The 18857-nt window shown below is 48.9% G+C and overlaps 3 protein-coding genes across 3 annotated transcripts; all 3 read left to right on the top strand.

Moving 5' to 3' along the window:
- Positions 1-168: 168 nt before the first annotated feature.
- Positions 169-8979, top strand: F4807DRAFT_447160 (translational activator GCN1). The gene is made up of 4 exons (XM_047999859.1): positions 169-486; positions 599-2685; positions 2738-7987; positions 8046-8979. The coding sequence occupies exons 1-4, from the start codon at positions 351-353 to the stop codon at positions 8598-8600; spliced, it is 8028 nt and encodes a 2675-aa protein (XP_047848948.1). The 5' UTR covers positions 169-350; the 3' UTR covers positions 8601-8979.
- A 158-nt stretch (positions 8980-9137) lies between these two features.
- Positions 9138-10559, top strand: F4807DRAFT_333073 (60S ribosomal protein L19). Its single transcript, XM_047995294.1, has 4 exons — positions 9138-9269; positions 9503-9772; positions 9878-10028; positions 10092-10559. Coding segments are annotated over exons 1-4 (576 nt in total). The 5' UTR covers positions 9138-9267; the 3' UTR covers positions 10245-10559.
- An 807-nt stretch (positions 10560-11366) lies between these two features.
- Positions 11367-13644, top strand: F4807DRAFT_333147 (serine hydroxymethyltransferase). Its single transcript, XM_047995296.1, has 4 exons — positions 11367-11835; positions 11927-12077; positions 12134-12271; positions 12366-13644. Exons 1-4 carry the CDS (start codon positions 11701-11703, stop codon positions 13505-13507), a joined length of 1566 nt encoding a protein of 521 aa, XP_047848946.1. The 5' UTR covers positions 11367-11700; the 3' UTR covers positions 13508-13644.
- The last annotated feature ends 5213 nt before the right edge of the window (positions 13645-18857 follow it).

Here is an 18857-nt window from a genome sequence, read left to right as displayed (position 1 = left end):
TGGAGTGCTAAATTGACTCATTCGCCGTTAGAAGTCGCGGCCCTAGCTGGTTGCTAAACGGGCTCTGGAAGCTACCACGGGGGTGCCTACCTAGAGTCCCAGACCAACTGAAAATAAATACATAAGTCCATACCTAAAATAACCGATAAGATAAGCTATATATAACCCCACCGATATTTTCAATCCACTTCACCAACCCGACGAAAGAACATTCAGGCACTTCTCACGATCAGGTGACGGCAGCAACTTTCGATATCCCCGTCTTACCTGACCTTGTGCTATAGGGAGGCGCGCACAAAGTTTCCATTTGTCCCCTATCATGTCAGAGGATCTGCCACCCAACCGTCAAAATGACTGAAGCGGTTGCAAACGGCGCCTCCAAAGCAGGTGTTGACTTTGCTACAGCCAAGGTCGCCCTCTTTTCCTCCTCTACAAAGACACGGATAGCTCAATTGCGAACTGTTGACGAAAAAGTAAAGGATAAGAGTGAGACACACCGTTCTTTGTAAACCACATCATACTATATATCAATCACTTCACGTGAAAGTGAATTGTATGCTCAGAGTACTAGGTGCTGATATTTTGATTCTCTCTATAGCTATCGATCAGTCTACAATACCACTATTATTGCAATTGCTCTTTGATACCCACCGGCTCTACGATGATCGACCATCTAGAAGGGCAGCTGAAGCCTGCCTTGCTTCTGTCTTCGCAACCACCAGTGACGCTAAGATTCTGGCACCGTTTATATCTTCTATGCGACAGGAAGCTCAAAAACCTGGAATATCCCCTAAGAATGCTTTCGTCTTGGTAGAATGGTGCTCTGTTCTCCTGCAGGAACTGGCTGGAAAACCCCTATGGGATAAGTTTGGACTGGAAATTATCCACGCGGACGCTGCCGCTCTTGAAAAATGCCTTCAGTCGACAACAAGGCCGAGCGTTACGCAGTCAGCTCTGGTCGTGACTCGTCGTGGTTTACGCGCGGCATTCTGGCGCAATGGACTTCGAGAAAAGGTTATTCAAGATGCGGTGCAGGCTCTTACCGCCAAGGGTGTTCAGCCGACTGCCAGGAATGCCGTCATGCTTGGTGTAATCGCCGGAGTCTGTTCTCGCCAGGCCCAGGCCAAAGAAGTCTTGGCCTCTAAGAAGTCGGACTACTTCACCTTCTTTACTAGAGAAGTTGTAGGGTCTCGTACGCCCGTCTCAGCTCATATCGCAACTGGTCTTAGAGATTTCTTCTCCGACTTCGTCACCATTGAAGACTTAGACAAGGATATTATACCACCCATCGAGAAAGGTCTTCTTCGAGCTCCCGAGGTAGTCTTAGATCTGGCAGCGCTATTGATTCGTGCTCTTTCAGAAAAGCTAGATCTTTCGCAGACCTTAAATGGGCGTCTCCTGAAGCCCCTTTTATCTAATGCCAAGTCTAGCAACGCGACCATTCGCGAAGGCGCGCTGGCTACTTTCAAGGCGGCCGTGGCTCGTAGCCACGATGCGAAGACTACGGACCAAATTGCCGAAGAGGTCCTTCTTCCGCTGAAGTCGGGAAAGCTAGCTTCTGCGGATCAGCGTATTATTCATTCTCAGATGTTGGAGTATGTGCCGCTATCTAACGCGGTAGCTACGAAGGTGGCTACTAGTCTCCCTCCCATTGCCGCAAAAGAAGGGAATGAAGGGGCCCTTGGAGCCGAAGTCTCTATAATTAGTCGAGCTGTCTCCTATTTATTGAATGACATTGCTGATCTGCCAAAGCCCGTTATTGACGCGTTCACTAAAGGCCTCGTGGACAAGAAGATACCCTCGCGTAGGCTATGGATACTCCAAACGGGAGAGGTATTCGTCCCATTTGTCAATGAAGCCCGTTCCGTCTCAGCGAACGCGGCAAAATTTGCTGAAGCAGTCGCAGGTCCTCTCGCAGAAACGTGGACCGAGATCATCAAGAATCCTTCGGCCGCTGCGCAGAGCGGCTTAATCATGGGCGCATATGTATTTTCTACCTTGTCTTTACAAGTCCTGTCAAAGATCGATAGCGCTCCTCTAAAAGCCATCCTTAAGAAAACAGCCGTATCAAAAGAGTGTCTCGTCGCCGACCCTAAGCCCTCTTTCCTTCTCAACCATCGAGTATACAGTCGACTTTCGACAGAGGATGACGCTAGGTGGTTTCTGCGAGCCCTTGCAGCAACATATGATGATCTATCAAAATCTTCTAAAAATGTTCAGGCAGTGTGGTTTCAAGCACTTATTTACCTGATTTCTTCGGCTAGCGTTCCCTCTCAGATCCGCAAGGAGACTTGCGACGCCATTTCCAAGTTATACGTTCGAGATCCAGATTTCATCTCAGAAGTTGCTGCCGCCGGATTGTGGGCTTGGATAGAGTCTTCGCTTACTGAGGACAAGGACAGCATAGCAGCAAGTGCTAAATATGAAAATGCCCATTTACATCTCGTCCTTAAGTCAATTTGTCTGAATGACGACGAGTTCAAGGAATTAGGTGCCCAGAAAGCACAAGAGAGCCTAGCGAAGCAGATGTGCTCGTTACTAGTCATCGCTCGTAACGATTTAATACCGAGAGCAAGCTGGATAGATCTTTGCCTCAGGGTTGGGCTCGATCCCGGGAGCTTAGCTCAAGAACACAAAGAAGAGTTGATACAGCAAGTAATTGACAAGACTAGCTTCGACCAAAAGGTAAGAGTGAACGTTTGGCCGCTCTCTTAATACAGAACTAATAGGCACGTAGTCGAACGCAATTAAGCTTGCTGCTTGTAACGCAGCAGCAGACCTAGCATTTGTGGCACCAGACGCAATCACGCCAAGGATCATAGACCTCATCCGGACAGACTTAGCAACAGAAGAGCTTAAGGAGGTGGGCCCTGTTGAGGCGGCAATATTCCGGACTCCAGAAGGCACAGCTTTCATCGACGTCCTTGCAAAGAAGCAGACGCTTCCAAATAAGAATACCAAAGATTATGATACGCTAAAATGGGAAGAGGAACTCAGAAGTCAATTAGCACAGAAAAAGGGGCAACAGCGAAAACTTACGGCCGATGAACAGGCCAAGGTGAACGCGCAATTAAAGAAGGAATCTGAAATTCGACGGTCAATTCAGCAATTAGTATCGCGGCTCACGCGTGGCTTTGGTATTATAAGAAGTCTCGTAAATACCCCGCCAACAGAACCTAACCTATGGATCGGGCCGTCGATTAGCGCTCTGCTGAGTGCTTTGGAGTCTGGTGCGGGCCTCATCACAGGTGATGCTGGCCCTACGGCGTACCTGGCCTGTTCTGATCGTGTTACCCCTCGCTTAGGGGCTATTCGACCTTTCATTGGCGTCGCCACTCTACGTGCCCTTGAGATTACTTCCCTCCCCGACAATCTGACCGAAGAAGGCCTGGAAGAGCTCATCACGAGAGTCTTGTATCGTCTTCGTTTTGCTGGTGAGCAACGGCCGTTCGACGCCGTGTCTGTGATTTACATGCTATCCTTGATTTTCGTGATCCTACGAACTGGAGGTATTGGAGCCGGTGCTGATGAGAAGGACGCTCAATTGGTATTGGCTATTGAGTTCCTCACATCCCATACTCATGTCTGTGCGGACGAGAGTATTCCACGAGCAGACTTAATCTCGATTTTGACCACCTCGATGCAGAGATATAGTCAACATTATAAGATCATTAAGGATTGTTTCACTGATATGGTTCGTTGTGTTGCCCCAAATATAAACGCAGACGAGATCGCTGTCCTCGCAAAGGGCGCAATCGTCCCGCAGGACTCGGTTCGCGAGACAGTGCTACAGTCGATTAGCGCCGAGGTAGACATGAGCGATCTCGACTTCTCGGAGGAAATTTGGATTGCTTGCCACGATGACATCCCCGAGATCGTCGAGCTCGGACACGAAATATGGGAGGAGAGTGGATTTGAGCTCTCAAAAGAGGTTCCTTTTCAGATGCTTCCTTATCTGGAAAGCAAAGACGCGCAACTCAGAAGAGCTGCCGCGCGTTCTCTAGCGGAAGCATGCAAAGATTTCCCGGCAACAATCGAAGCCGTTTTGACAAAACTCCGGGCTTCGTACGTTGAGTTTGCTAAGCCTCGGGTTCCCCAACTAGACGAGTATGGGATGCCTAGGAAGACCGATCTATCAGACCCTTGGGAGGCGCGGCATGGTATTGGGGCAGCTTTTAGGGAGCTCGCAGCATACCTACAGAAATCGCAGATCGATGACTTTTTCAACTTCCTCATTGAGGGTGGCCCTCTTGGCGACCAAAATGCTACCGTACGTAGCGAGATGCTCGAGGCAGCACTCGTGGCTATCGACCTTCACGGTAGAGCTCTCGTAGACAAACTTATGAAAACATTTGAACGTACGCTTGGAGCCCCCGACAAGGGTTCGGAGGCAGCGGATCGTGTCAACGAGGCTGTCATCGTTATGTATGGTGCACTGGCAAGACACTTGAAGCCTGGAGATGCAAAGATCCCGGTTGTATTAGAAAGGCTGCTTGCCACTCTAAGCACACCGTCCGAAGCCGTACAATACGCGGTGGCGGAATGTTTACCGCCATTAGTACGGACTTGCGGCGACAAGTCCTCTAAGTATTTCGATCAACTGATCGATATCCTCTTGACCTCTAAGAAGTATGCGGAGAAAAGAGGTGCCGCGTATGGCTTGGCTGGTTTGGTTCAGGGAAGAGGTATCTCGGTGTTACGAGAGTATCGTATCCTTATCACACTTAAGAGCGCTACAGAGAACCGGAAGGAGCCTCAACAGCGCGAGGGAGCGTATCTTGCATTTGAACTCTTCGCTTCGATTCTGGGCCGCGTATTTGAACCTTACGTCATCCAGATCGTACCTCAGCTTTTAGCCGGCTTTGGCGATAGCAATGCAGACGTGAGAGATGCATGTTTGGCAGCAGCTAAAGCATGCTTCGCGAAACTTAGCTCGTATGGTGTCAAGCAGATTCTCCCTACTCTGCTAAATGGTCTTGACGATGACCAATGGCGTAGCAAACGCGGTGCCTGTGATCTTCTAGGTGCCATGGCATACCTGGATCCGCAACAGCTAGCGCAGAGCTTGCCTGATATCATTCCACCGCTTACTGGTGTCTTGAATGATAGCCACAAAGAAGTCAGAGCTGCAGCCAACAAGAGTCTGAAGCGTTTCGGCGAAGTCATCGAGAACCCAGAGGTCAAGGGTCTGGTCGACATCCTACTCAAGGCCCTAAGCGATCCGACCAAGTACACGGACGACGCCCTAGATTCGCTTATTAAGGTGCAATTCGTTCATTATCTCGATGCTCCTTCGCTAGCCCTCGTCACGAGGATCCTTCAACGTGGATTAGGAGACAGATCCAACACGAAACGCAAGGCATCTCAAGTCATTGGAAGTCTTGCTCATTTGACCGAACGGAAGGATTTGATCGCCCACTTGCCGGTGCTTGTATCCGGACTTAAATTGGCAGCCGTCGACCCTGTCCCGACAACCCGTGCGACTGCTTCCCGTGCTCTAGGATCCCTGGTCGAGAAGCTCGGCGAGGATGCCCTACCAGATCTTATCCCCGGACTCATGCAGACCCTCAAGTCGGATACGGGCGCCGGAGACCGCCTCGGTTCCGCCCAAGCTCTTAGCGAGGTCTTGGCCGGATTGGGTACTACAAGACTGGAAGAAACTTTACCTACGATATTGCAGAACGTGGAATCATCCAAACCCGCTGTCAGAGAAGGCTTCATGTCTCTATTCATTTTCTTGCCAGTCTGCTTCGGAAACAGTTTTGCCAACTATCTCGGCAAGATTATCCCCCCTATTCTTGCTGGCCTTGCGGACGATATTGAGTCGATTCGCGAGACCGCCCTGCGAGCTGGTCGACTATTGGTTAAAAACTTTGCTGCCAGAGCTGTAGATCTGCTCCTGCCGGAGCTAGAGCGTGGCCTTGCAGATGATAGCTACAGGATCCGGTTGAGCTCCGTTGAACTGGTCGGCGATCTTCTATTCAACCTCACTGGTATTACTGGGAAGGCTGATGCTGAAGACGAAGAAGAAAGCGCAAAGGAAGCAGGCGCGTCCCTTCGTGAAGTGCTTGGAGAAGAGAAGCGCAACAAGATCCTCTCTGCCTTGTATATATGTCGCTGCGATACGGCTAGTGCCGTTCGCGCGGCTGCGGTTAGCGTGTGGAAGGCTTTGGTCGCCACACCGAGAACTCTGAAGGAGCTTACGCCTACTCTTACGCAACTCATCATCCGCCGCCTAGGTAGTTCAAATATGGAACACAAGGTTATTGCCAGTAACGCTCTGGGAGAGTTGATTCGAAAGGCTGGGGATGGCGTATTATCGAGTCTGCTGCCAACTCTCGAGGAAGGCCTCCAAACATCGACAGATACAAACGCCAGGCAAGGAATCTGTCTTGCATTAAAGGAGCTTATCTCATCTGCATCTGAAGAAGCGCTCCAAGATCACGAGAAGACCCTAATATCTGTTGTGCGAACTGCTCTCACGGATTCCGACGAGGACGTCAGAGAAGCTGCCGCAGAAGCGTTCGACTCACTGCAGCAGATTATCGGCAAGCGTGCCGTCGATCAAGTACTTCCATTCCTGCTTAATCTGCTGCGCTCCGAGGAGGAAGCCGATAACGCTCTTTCTGCTCTACTTACGCTTCTTACCGAGACTACTAGGTCTAACATCATTCTACCTAACCTCATCCCAACCTTGATAGCTCCTCCAATCTCAGCGTTCAATGCCAAGGCATTGGCATCTCTGGCGCGGGTGGCGGGTCCTGCTATGAACAGGCGTCTACCTAACATCGTCAACTCTCTCATGGACAACATTGTGAATACCAAGGACGAGGAACTCCGTGTCGATTTGGAAGAGTCGTTCGACACGGTCATTCTGTCCATAGACGAATACGACGGGCTCAATACCGTCATGAACGTTCTTCTGCAGCTAGTCAAGAACGATGACCACAACAAGCGTGCCGTGACAGCATCCAGGCTTGCCAAGTTCTTCGCCAACGCTTCTGTGGACTACTCGCGTTACAATCAAGACATAATCCGTGCTCTACTAATCTCGTTTGACGATCGTGACAAGGAGGTTGTCAAGGCAGCGTGGACGGCGCTAAGCGAGTTCACCAAAAAGCTCAAGAAGGAAGAGATGGAAGCTCTCGTACAATCTACCAGGCAAACACTGTTACAAGTCGGCGTTGCTGGTACGAATCTCCCAGGGTTCGAGCTGCCAAAGGGTATCAATGCTATCCTACCCATCTTCCTACAAGGTCTCATGAATGGAACGGCGGAGCAACGTACGAGCGCCGCACTTGCCATATCCGATATCGTCGACAGGACAAGCGAAGCTTCTCTCAAGCCTTTCGTCACGCAGATCACGGGACCTCTTATTCGTGTCGTGTCCGAGAGGTCTACTGATGTTAAGGCAGCCATCCTGTTAACCCTCAACAACCTACTGGAGAAGATGCCGACTGCGCTTAAACCTTTCCTGCCTCAACTTCAGCGGACATTTGCGCGAGCGCTGGCGGATACTACTAGCGACCTATTACGATCACGGGCTGCTAAGGCGCTAGGTACTTTGATCAAGTTTACACCCCGTGTCGACCCATTAATCTCGGAGCTCGTTACCGGATCAAAGACATCAGATCCGGGCGTCAAGACTGCGATGCTTAAAGCATTGTACGAGGTTATCAGCAAAGCTGGTTCTAATATGGGTGAGAGCTCACGGACGGCTGTTCTGGGGTTGATCGACTTGGACACCGACACGACAGACTCGACGATGACGGTTACAAACGCCAAACTACTTGGCGCTCTCATCAAGAACGTTCCGCCCGAGGCGGCACATGGCTTGCTAAAGAATCGTGTGGCCACGACCCACTTCACCAACGCGTCAGTCCTTGCGCTCAACGCAGTTTTTGTGGAATCGCCACAGACGTTGTTAGAAAGTCCACTAGCTGAAGACTTGCCCGATCTACTCTGCCAGGGCATGTCGAATAAAAATGTAGGTTTTCTTTCTCACTCATCGTGCAGTGTGACCCTCGCTAATTTTTAATGCGCAGCTCTTCGTGGCAGACAACAGCATTCTAGCAACTGGCAAGTATCTCCTAACAGACTCACCAAAATCCTTTGAATCGACTAAGCCGATATTCTCGACTCTCGCGACAATAATCGGACCGGGCAACCCATCTGATTCTCGCCGTCTTGCTCTTGTGATAGTGCGCACAGTATCGCGTGCGAATCTCGAGATGGTCCGACCGCATCTCCCCTTACTGGCACCGCCCGTGTTCGCGTCAGTGCGAGACCCTGTCATTCCTGTAAAGCTAGCGGCCGAAGCAGCATTCATAGAACTATTCAGCGTCGTGGATGAAGAGAGTAAAGTTTTCGAGAAGTACGTCGCCGGCGCGGGGGCCGACCTCCCGGCAAACACTAAGCGCAGCATGCAAGATTACTTCAAGAGAGTGGCCGTCCGACTGGGCAACCAGGCAAGAGAAAGGAGAGATGCGGAGGGCGGACAGGGCGGATTGGGTCTGAGCAATGATGAGGTGGAGGATGAAAAGGAGATATGGAGCGTGGGTTCGGTGGAAATTGGGGGCGGCGTCTTTTCGCACGATTAGTCTCCTGGATGGCCGACGTATGCGTGTGTGTACGAGTTTGGGTGAAGGGTCTCAAGGATTGTACAGGGAGATGAGCCGTGGACATAATGCGCGTTACCCAGGCGTGAAGGGGCTCTTTGGCATGATAGGGACCCAGGTAGATAAAATTTTGACGATTCTCAAGCAAAGATGCCGAGCTTCTCCTTTTTGGTGATAATGTATATAATCCAAGGCGATGAATACATTGGCTTACCTAGCACATTTGAATGCTCGTAAAAACGACACTGGTTTATCTAAGAGCATTAGACACATACGTAGTGCAATAATTAGAATAATCCTATTCGGATGACCGTAAAAACGATATTCTCATTATTCTCTCATGGATATTGTGAGAACAATTGTGAAATAATAGGAGTCCACTCAATTGATGCATGTATTCTGTAGGGCGGTTGATTGTTTCGATATGAATATGTGATAAAGTCATGTGACCGCTGCCCTCTCGCTTATCTAGGCAAATTGGGTCAGTGCAGTCCACAAAACATTTTTTGTAAGGTCCTACCCGATTTCTCAATCACGAAATTCTAGTTGTGCAAAGATCTGAGAGGGGGCTCAATTTTAACTTCAACCCTTCCACAATCTTACTAACCTCACAGCAAATCTTCGACCATCATCGACAACCGCATTCAAGATGTAAGTAGACGAGATCGCCTGTTCATTTCGCGAGGATGGAACATTTCATTCCGGCAATTTTCGATATCCCGTTTCGATTAATCTGATTGACCGTTGAACCCGTTTTGCGCGGCTTCACTGGTCGATTGGTAGCGTCATCGATAATCGTCTGCCACCAATACACCACAATACACCAACACTTCCACCACAATTCATCAACGAAACAAAACACCGAGCTAATGAATCTTCCTCAGGGTCAACCTTCGCACTCAGAAGCGCCTCGCTGCGTCCGTCATCGGATGTGGTAAGCGCAAGATCTGGCTCGACCCCAACGAGGTTAACGAGATTTCCAACGCCAACTCCCGCCAGACCATCCGAAAACTCGTCAGCGATGGCCTCATCATTCGCAAGCCCGTCACCATGCACTCCCGATCCCGCGCACGTGAGCTGAACCTTTCCCGACGAGATGGCCGACACCGAGGCTTCGGTAAGCGAAAGGGTACCGCCGATGCTCGTATGCCTGAGTATGTTTTGACCCATCGCCACCCTATCCTTTCGAACGCGCTGGACTAGATTAATGGCCATGGCGGAGCGATGAATCAGGATTAATGGCTAACCTACCGGGATAGACAAGTTCTATGGATGCGACGTCTTCGAGTTCTCCGACGTCTCTTGGTCAAGTACCGTGCCAGTGGCAAAATCGACAAGCACCTTTACCACGAGCTGTACCACTCCAGCAAGGGTAACACCTTCAAGCACAAGCGCGCCTTGGTTGAGCACGTATGTTACCTCGACTTATCCCGCATCTTCCAATGCCAGTTTATCTAACATATATCACTATAGATCCACCGTGCTAAGGCTGAGAAGGCCCGTGAGCGTGCTCTCCAGGAAGAGATGGACGCCAAGAGACAGAAGAACAAGGCTGCTCGTGAGCGTAAGCTGGAGAGACAGGCGGCGAAGCGAAGCGCGATGGCGGGTGACGAGGAGGAGGCATAAATTACGGACTATGGGATGCGATGAAATATGCACACGGTCGAGCTACATAGAAGAGCTAGGAGTGTGGTCATATGAACTAGTGGAATCTGAGACGGCTGCATTCGGCGTATATGGTTGGGTCTCTATTTCCTTGCGCCCATCGGTCGTAATGCTTCCACCGCCGGGCTTTGCATGTATGGCACTGAAAACGGAATCAATGATCTTTGACGCCTGATATTCTTGTTTGTGCCCTTGTCGATCTTAAAGAGTCTTGGGACAGTGACTTCACTGCTTCGATGAAATTCGCCAATTGCTAAGGTCGAGGTCGCCAACTCGAGATCGGTCAGCCTCGTATTAAGCTCGTTATGAAATCCAAAGTCTCTAAGAATAATCTATGTCAAGATGTTCAAGCTCATCTCGAAATGCATGGTATGTAAAGCTATAGTGTTCAGGTGTGTTTCCTGATATTCAGCAGCATCGGGGCACAGACGACTATAGATATTTGAGATCCCATATGCGAATAGTGTCAACAAGACCTTTATAGATAGGTACCTAAGCAAGCTACCTAGATAATTGCCAGACACATATTCGTCAATGGTTTATTATTTCAATCCAAATCAACCTAGACCATTCAGATTGAATATCCTATACTATCTACATGGCTCGAAAACAGAAAAATCGAGGGAAATAATTTGAAGTAATATAATTGAGCATATAAAACAAAAACAAAAAATCAACTGGATCAACTCTATTGGATCAGATTTCTTCAAATTGTCTCGTGTAAGGTGGTGATGTGCCGCCCGAGACATATCAGCATTGCTCCCGCTGAATTACTCGTGAGAATAAACAGCGGAAGCCGAATTTGATTAGCGAAGCGGAGCTCGTCACGTCCAATTTAGTTGATACAGAAGAAAGGGAAAAAAAGAAAAGGACGAAAAATTTGGCAAGCTCGAATTTCATAGCACAAGCAAGTTGCGCGGTCACGTGGATGCTATGCTGAATTAGGGGTTAAGGTGTGCGATCAAGTGAGATCCATCCCCCGCCAGATGTCTTACCTAATGTTGCCCAATGAAGACCCCGCCTTCGGAGCAGATAGAGTTCAAAGGGTTCAATTTTTATTCGGGGATGTTCGGAGTAACTAGGAAGCTGCTAGGTACCCTTGGGAGTGGGAAGAATTGAAGCTTCCAAATGGTGAGCTCACGATAGGCTGACTCTTTCCTATCAGCGCAGGCTTTGGTCAATTTAGATACTCCGCAAAAAGCTGAGAGAGGGAAGCAACCACCCTAAAGCCGACTTCGCTTTTTGCGAAAAAAACGTCATCTCTTAACTCTACAATCTTTTTCCACCATTATGAAGATATAGGTTTTTTCTTTGTACATATCCATTGTGGTGGGGCTCTTGCAAACGACGAATCTAGATATCTGCGCTGCGATAATCGATATTCAGTAATTGACAAAATTTGGTCGATCGATTCGCCATGTCTCTACCCGCCCTCGCCCTCCGAGGCACTTCTCGTGCTGTCCGTTCCTTACCTCGATGGCCAGTGTCAAGAACAGTTCAATGCGTAGCAAGAAGGGCTCAGTCATCTTCTAAACTAGACGTCCAACAACGAGTATGCCACCTCCAACAGACTCAAATTGAGTCTCCCCAAACACCTAAACACTCAAGTATAGCATCAAGGTTATGCTGATCCATTTGCGCAGTTGCTCTCGGCACATCTCCAAGATGCTGATCCCGCTGTGTTCGACATCATCGAAAAGGAAAAGACCCGACAAAAGCATTTCATCAACCTTATCCCCTCCGAAAACTTCACCTCCCAAGCCGTCCTTGACGCGTTAGGTAGTCCAATGCAAAGTACGAAGATAAGCTACAATGGCTATGTGGTGTGTCCGAGCTAACCGTTCGGCCAGACAAATACTCGGAGGGTTATCCAGGAGCGAGGTATTACGCAGGCAACGAGTTCATCGATCAGTCGGAAAGGTTATGCCAGAAGAGAGCGCTAGAGACGTTCGGCTTAGACGAGAATGAATGGGGCGTCAATGTACAGCGTGAGTTTTATCTATGCTACGATTCACCAATCGCGCAGCCAACACAGTGAGAGAACTTTGTAGCTAATCGCAAGGGGCTCGTTACGATGAACAGCACTATCCGGCGCTCCCGCAAATCTGTACGTCTACTCCGCCTTAATGGATACCCACGATCGGCTTATGGGATTAGACCTCCCTCACGGCGGTCACCTCTCCCACGGATATCAGACTCCCACCAAAAAGATTTCTGCCGTGTCCAAGTATTTCGAGACGGTTCCTTACAGGTTAAACGAAGACACAGGATTGATCGACTACGGGAAACTGGACGAGCTTGCTCATCTCTACCGACCCAAGATCATCGTAGCTGGAGCTAGCGCATATAGCAGATTCATTGACTACAAGGCTATTAAGGAGACATGCGACAAGGTCAACGCATACCTAGTCGCTGATATCGCGCATATCTCTGGTCTCCTCGCGGCCAAGGTTATTCCTAGCCCATTTAGCTTCGCGGATATTGTAACGACTACGAGCCACAAGAGCTTACGGGGTCCTCGGGGCGCCATGATCTTCTTCAGGAAGGGCGTGCGAAAGGTTAACCCGAAGACAAAGGAGGAGATATTATATAACTTGGAGAACCCCATAAACAGCTCGGTATTCCCGGGTCACCAAGGTGGTCCCCACAATCACACTATCACGGCGCTGGCCGTAGCATTGAAGCAAGCTCAAACATCCGAATTCCGAACCTACCAAGAGCAGGTCCTTGCCAACGCTCAAGCTCTTGCGAACCGCCTGGGCGAATCCAAGGCCAATGGTGGCCTCGGGTATAAACTCGTGAGTGATGGCACAGACAATCACCTGGTCCTGGTAGACCTGAAGCCGCAAGGCGTCGACGGTGCCCGAGTTGAGCGAGTGCTAGAGGTCGTAGGCGTGGCCAGCAACAAGAACACGGTACCCGGCGACAAGTCAGCGATGATACCAGGCGGTCTGCGTATAGGCACGCCGGCGATGACAACGCGCGGTTTCACAGAGAACGACTTTGTTAGAGTAGCTGACATCATTGACCGCGCAGTAACTATCGCGTCCAGGGTGGATAAGGCAGCGCGCAACGCAGCAAAGGAAAAGGGCGAAAAATACAAATTAAAATTCTTCTTCGACTTCCTTGGCACCGGCGAGGAAGACCCCGAAATTGTGCAGCTACGCGCGGAGGTGTCAGACTGGGTAGGAACTTACCCTCTGCCTTGGGATGAGAAGCAATGACGTCGGGTTGCATTTTCGAGGTTGTAGCCGTGGCAAGGCGACGGGGTCTTTGATATGAATTTAAAGATTCAAATTTGAGAGGGGGGTGGCAGACTATTCTTCATTTTTTCCCCTTTTGTGACGCAGTGGTCGGGCTCCTCTTACCCCCTCACCACCCCCGTCATTGAGCAAGGCGGGCGGCACGGGAGGCGTGGGCGGCTACGCACGTATGGTATGACATGAAATGCGGGAAGGGTAGCATTGGGGAGTTCTCGGATGGCATCCGCATACAAACATGAAGAGGTTGGAAACCCTCGGGCTTTTCGTGATGGCCTCATTTGCGTCGTTTGGTTTCAACAACAGCATTTCAACATTGCAGATCATGTCTCCCTTTCGTTCGGCGATGCACTGCATGTCGCACGGAAGCTCGGTAGACGGAACGGGTGGATATTACTCTGCTCGCTGCTGGCACGGTAAAGGCTTTTTAGTTTCTCGGGAATTAACTGATTTGGGGATTTATTTTCCTCGTAAATGAGAACGAATCAAAAAAAGTTGAAAGGGTCCCTACTGGTTAATTTTGCTTGTGATAAGACGGGATGGAAATGAGGTCATCACGGTTACAGCTGCTGTAACGACGTAAAGCTTCACTCCCTCGCCCCTTGGTTGTGAGTGCGTTGTGGCTGGTAGTTCAAATATTTGTGACCAGTAGGGACTGTATTGTACTATTGTAGTGCTTAGCATACAATATAGTAATGCGATGCTTGCTTTGGGTAAGGTAGGTCTAGGGTCTAGATATGCAAGGGATGACTGCTTTAATCCCCCTCACGCGAATAGCATCCTATAGGTTGCCAAACTCGAGGATCTGGGTACATACACATACCTACCTAGGTACTTAGGCTGTCTAGGTAAGTACCTATACAACAACAACCGTACACCGCAAAGTTCAAAGGTATTCGGACGGAGGCGGGCGACGTTCTGCTGTAGAGGCGTGGGTTAGAATTCAAAATCTGGTTCTTGTCAGTAATTCGTCGAAGCGTGAGCAAGGTATTTGAGCTTCTTAGATAGGTAGACTGGTAGGAGGGCGCTGTTATAATTGGGATATTGGCATTTGTATAGGTAGGTAGGTATGCGGCGTGTTACCGCTACTCCATACATCCATAGCACTCACTATATTGATGTGATCGCTTAAGGGTCCTAAGGGTCTAAACATAGAGATTCTATACACACGATGTTGTACAAAGCATATAGTCTAGATTATACAGCTTTCATCAAACGTCAGATTATAGTCTCCGAGTTGCTTAGAAGGGTCATGGAATAAACGGCCCTACGACCTCCATATAGAGAATATCAATGTTGAACAAGAAGGAGATTGAGAGAGTTATTTTCAGGGTCCTTGTTTCTGGAACTACAGCATTCGCCGTTACTGTTACTTCTATTGATTCTACCGGTAAGCGTCTTACCACCAAGGCAATATCTGGTTAATTGAACTAATTCGCATTCAACTACCCCGTTGCCCGTATGCTTTGGTACCGGTCACTTATCATAGTTGTTGTTGTCGTAGTCACTGTTACGTCGTCATCGGCTCATACCTTTTATACGGTGCTTGCGCATGTTTGACTTGCTTGGTTCCGAGGTCGACAGCATGACTCCAAGGGTTGAACGAGAAGAGAAGTCGTTGAATCGGAACCCCGGCAACCTGCGCATTAATACTAGGCGATGACTCAGATGTACGGATGTACGTATATGTATGTATGTGCCCCAACCCAGGAAAAGGAAAAGAGGGACGGTGGAGCGGGTAGATTAGGGTGGATCGGCATCGTGTTGGCTGGCTGATGGTTCGTCTCTTTGCTTCAGGTCCGCTGATGGTGGCGGCTCTGCGGAAAAAGGTTTTTCTGCGAGGAGCGGAATGCGACTTGGACGACGACTTCACATCGCTGAGAGCATGGTACGTAGGTATGTAGTATGTATTATGTATGTATGTATGTATCTTCGTCGTGTGCACGTACACGAACCCAAACCCAAACTCGACGCTGGATCGACGGGATGTTGGGGGGGAGGACGCGGGGACGATGACGATCTTATACCTTATCGTGCCGCCATGTGGCATGAGAACAGGGAACGAGTAAACTCGCCGCTATACAGTTCTGGCATTTATACAACGTAGTATCTCTGGCACGTTTAATACCGTTATTGTTACTTGATCACCTTTTTCTATGGTGATGTTCATTGGTACCAGTATAAGTAATTCTTATGTTTTAAGTCGCCAAGATGATCAACTCTGGGTTCGAGTACGAGTTCCGTAGTGGGCTAGTAGGGTGGGTTCCTGTGATTGGATTGTTAAGCAAGGGGATCATGATTTCGGGTCGATGGAGGAATTATTGATCCATTCAGTCCATTTCGGCGAACTACGCATTTATCACAGGAGAACCACTTTCGGAACCAGAGAAAGTTGAAAAAGGAGTTCGAGAGGGATAGGATGTCATTTGTATGAGCGCCGCCCTCCGCCTGCCAAGAAGCTGTTCAAACCGCGCTACGGCACGGTAAGGTGACGCAGTCGTCATCAAGCAGGAAGCCACACAAGGGTTGAATAGGCGGGTAACTTTCGTAACTTTCGTAACTTTCACACTTTCACATGTGTCAAAAAATATGACTGGAGAACTTGTTGGTGAGACCCTCACCCTAGCTTCTAACGCACATGTTCATATCATGCATACATGTCCACACACACCATTATGAGTTCCCCTTATCTTAGACTAACCAACCATCGACGAAATGACGACTCAACCACTGGATGCCTTTTCAGCCCTTGCCCCGCCAGGTCCGCAGGCCCGCTCCATCAACATCAACATCATCATCAATCACTACGAGATAAGACTCCCCTGTTTCAAAAAACATCCCAATCGACTCGATCTGCTCGATCAGAACTCAAGTGTTTCGTATGACAACGTGTTGCGTATAATGGGTCACTGACGACTGTTCTACGTTCATTTCAATTGTGGAATTGAAGGTCTGTGACCCCTTTATCCTCAAGGGTTCAAATACACCATTTCCTTCGGACGTCACCATGCATGGTAGGTGGCATTCCGCAATTCGAGTAGGCTTAGTTGCGGTATGGTAAGGCCGCATAGCTGAAATTATCAGAAGCCCGGAAATGGAATAGGATAGTCAGGTCCAACGAAGATTAAGTATGTGGCTGTCTCGTCATCACTTAACATCACGATTCAATACTAGCTCCCCGTCTTTACTTAATTTGCATGCGTTTGGAGAGGCATGAATGTACACTCATGTGATACATAGAGTATCGTATTAAGCCGTCCATGTGGGCGAAAGTTAATATACAGATAGCCCGGTAAGGCAATCCAGTCTCATGGGTTCGGTCCGTCGAAAGCATATGACAACTCAGATCACCTCGACTCGTCAAGTTCCAGTCACCTCAATCGAACGTACAGTTATTTCGACAACGACGGCAAGCGACGGTTTATTGGTATCTCGGTGGAATCACCCGTCCCCTCATCTTGAGGGTGGCTATGCTGACAGCAGTCATCGAGATACTCGATTTCTATACCCACAACTATCAAGAAATATGGGATGACAATGTCGAGCTAGACAAGGAGTATATGATGAGAACAATGGGACTCGTAGAATTCAGACTTGACATCAAGGCGCCTAACCGTTTATAGCAATCCGTAAAGGTCGGTTGTTTTCAGCATCCAACTTTACAAAGAAATACCAATGGCTGCAATGACAATCTTGAATCATGTGCTTTTCTCTTTAGGACTTCCCTGTTTCAGATAACGCTAATAAGCAATCATCGATCTTTGTGGGTTTGGTGGGGTTTCTTTTCCCCAAGAGGATCAGCAATTTTGCATGCTGAGGGTGGGTTTGTACTGCGCTGAGAAAGACGACAGTGCCTATCAGATATTGAAGACGAGCCCAACGGCCACCTGTCCGGGTTCCTTAGAGAGCTGGGGAAATCGTGGGCCTCGCCAGAACGATGGGTCCGGGGGAGGAGTCGAATATCTGGGTAACAATACGCACGACGATGGATATGTCGCGATGATCATCTTGCTTTTTGAGCCGTTGTTTTGCTATGTTTTGCTATGTTTTGCTATAAATCTCGAATTCGTACACGGATCCTCTAGTGTCTAAACCAGTTAGATGATAAATATTGGCATCCGAGTCTACCATAACGTATCTTGGTACGGCAACAAGCCAGGCATATGCCGTGGACCCTCACCGCAACTCTCACATTCTCTAGGCGAACATGTTGCTAATAATGTGTGTAGTCACTTTAGTAGTCTCTGATCTACCTCTGTCACTCTATACATGTACAAGTTAGAATACCTAGGTACCCCTTTCAATGTCACAATGCCACTATTTCATTGTTACCTGTCCTGCCTGTCTAACATTAGATCATTCGGGTTTCAATGGAAGACACATCCGGAAAGAGGAGATGTTCCTTTCCGTCGTAACCGCCGTTGTAGCACCGTTCGACAGGCTGATTGTCCCGTCTCTTACTCTAAGAGGTTATCCGTGGCCTGGACTACTATGTATAACCTCGAGTATTTCGATCTTATATTGAAAAGTGGATTTATAAATGGATCTCCAGGGGCATTGAGTCTTAAAAAGATGGAGGGGTCTTCCCCTGTGGGGGCCATCATTGGGGGGAACTAAGCACGGACTCAACTTACCTAAACGAGCGAGTACGTACTTCCAAAAGGAGGGGTGTGTCTGGGCGTACTGGGCATATTGGGCGTATCGGCCAAAGACTGGTCCAATGTGCCGAGCGTTGCGAGGGTTAAAAACACCGAACGATAAACAGGCATAACATTTGCATAAAAATATTTTAAAGGGTCTCCATATAAGATCCACTCTTCAGCGGCGCTTGACGTCAGAGCCTCCGCGGCTGTTCCGACTTCTACTCTTCGCTAATTCGTTAACCGCTAGACAACATTCCTCCAACCTTCAACTTTTCAACAATCATCCAATCAACCCGTCTCGTTTGTCGTATCTGGACAGTGTCTTTTCTGACTATGCGAACTTGTACCCCTTCTCTAACCGCTCCGTCGTACCAGATCTATCTAAATTGGCCGACAGGGTACTTGTAACCGCGTTCTCTCAATTCTGTCGGGCCTGTTAGGCACGTAAGACGCCCTAATAAAGCACTGCAACATACAGGACAACGTACAGCATAAGAAAATACCCAGAAGCCTGGCTTCTCGGTCCGATCTATCAGTGATCCTTGCATTAGATATGACCTGGCTGAAGCCCTTCAGGTTGTGTAACGAACAAAAGCAACGCAGAGACGGCGGATCGAGACGGATTGATACGTCGTCGCCAAAGCTCAACAGTATTTTGTTGGCATAATGTA

The sequence above is a fragment of the Annulohypoxylon truncatum genome (assembly GCF_022578515.1).
Source record: "Annulohypoxylon truncatum strain CBS 140777 unplaced genomic scaffold F4807scaffold_57, whole genome shotgun sequence".
NCBI lineage: Eukaryota > Fungi > Ascomycota > Sordariomycetes > Xylariales > Hypoxylaceae > Annulohypoxylon > Annulohypoxylon truncatum.
This window is presented reverse-complemented; position numbering and strand designations above follow the sequence as displayed.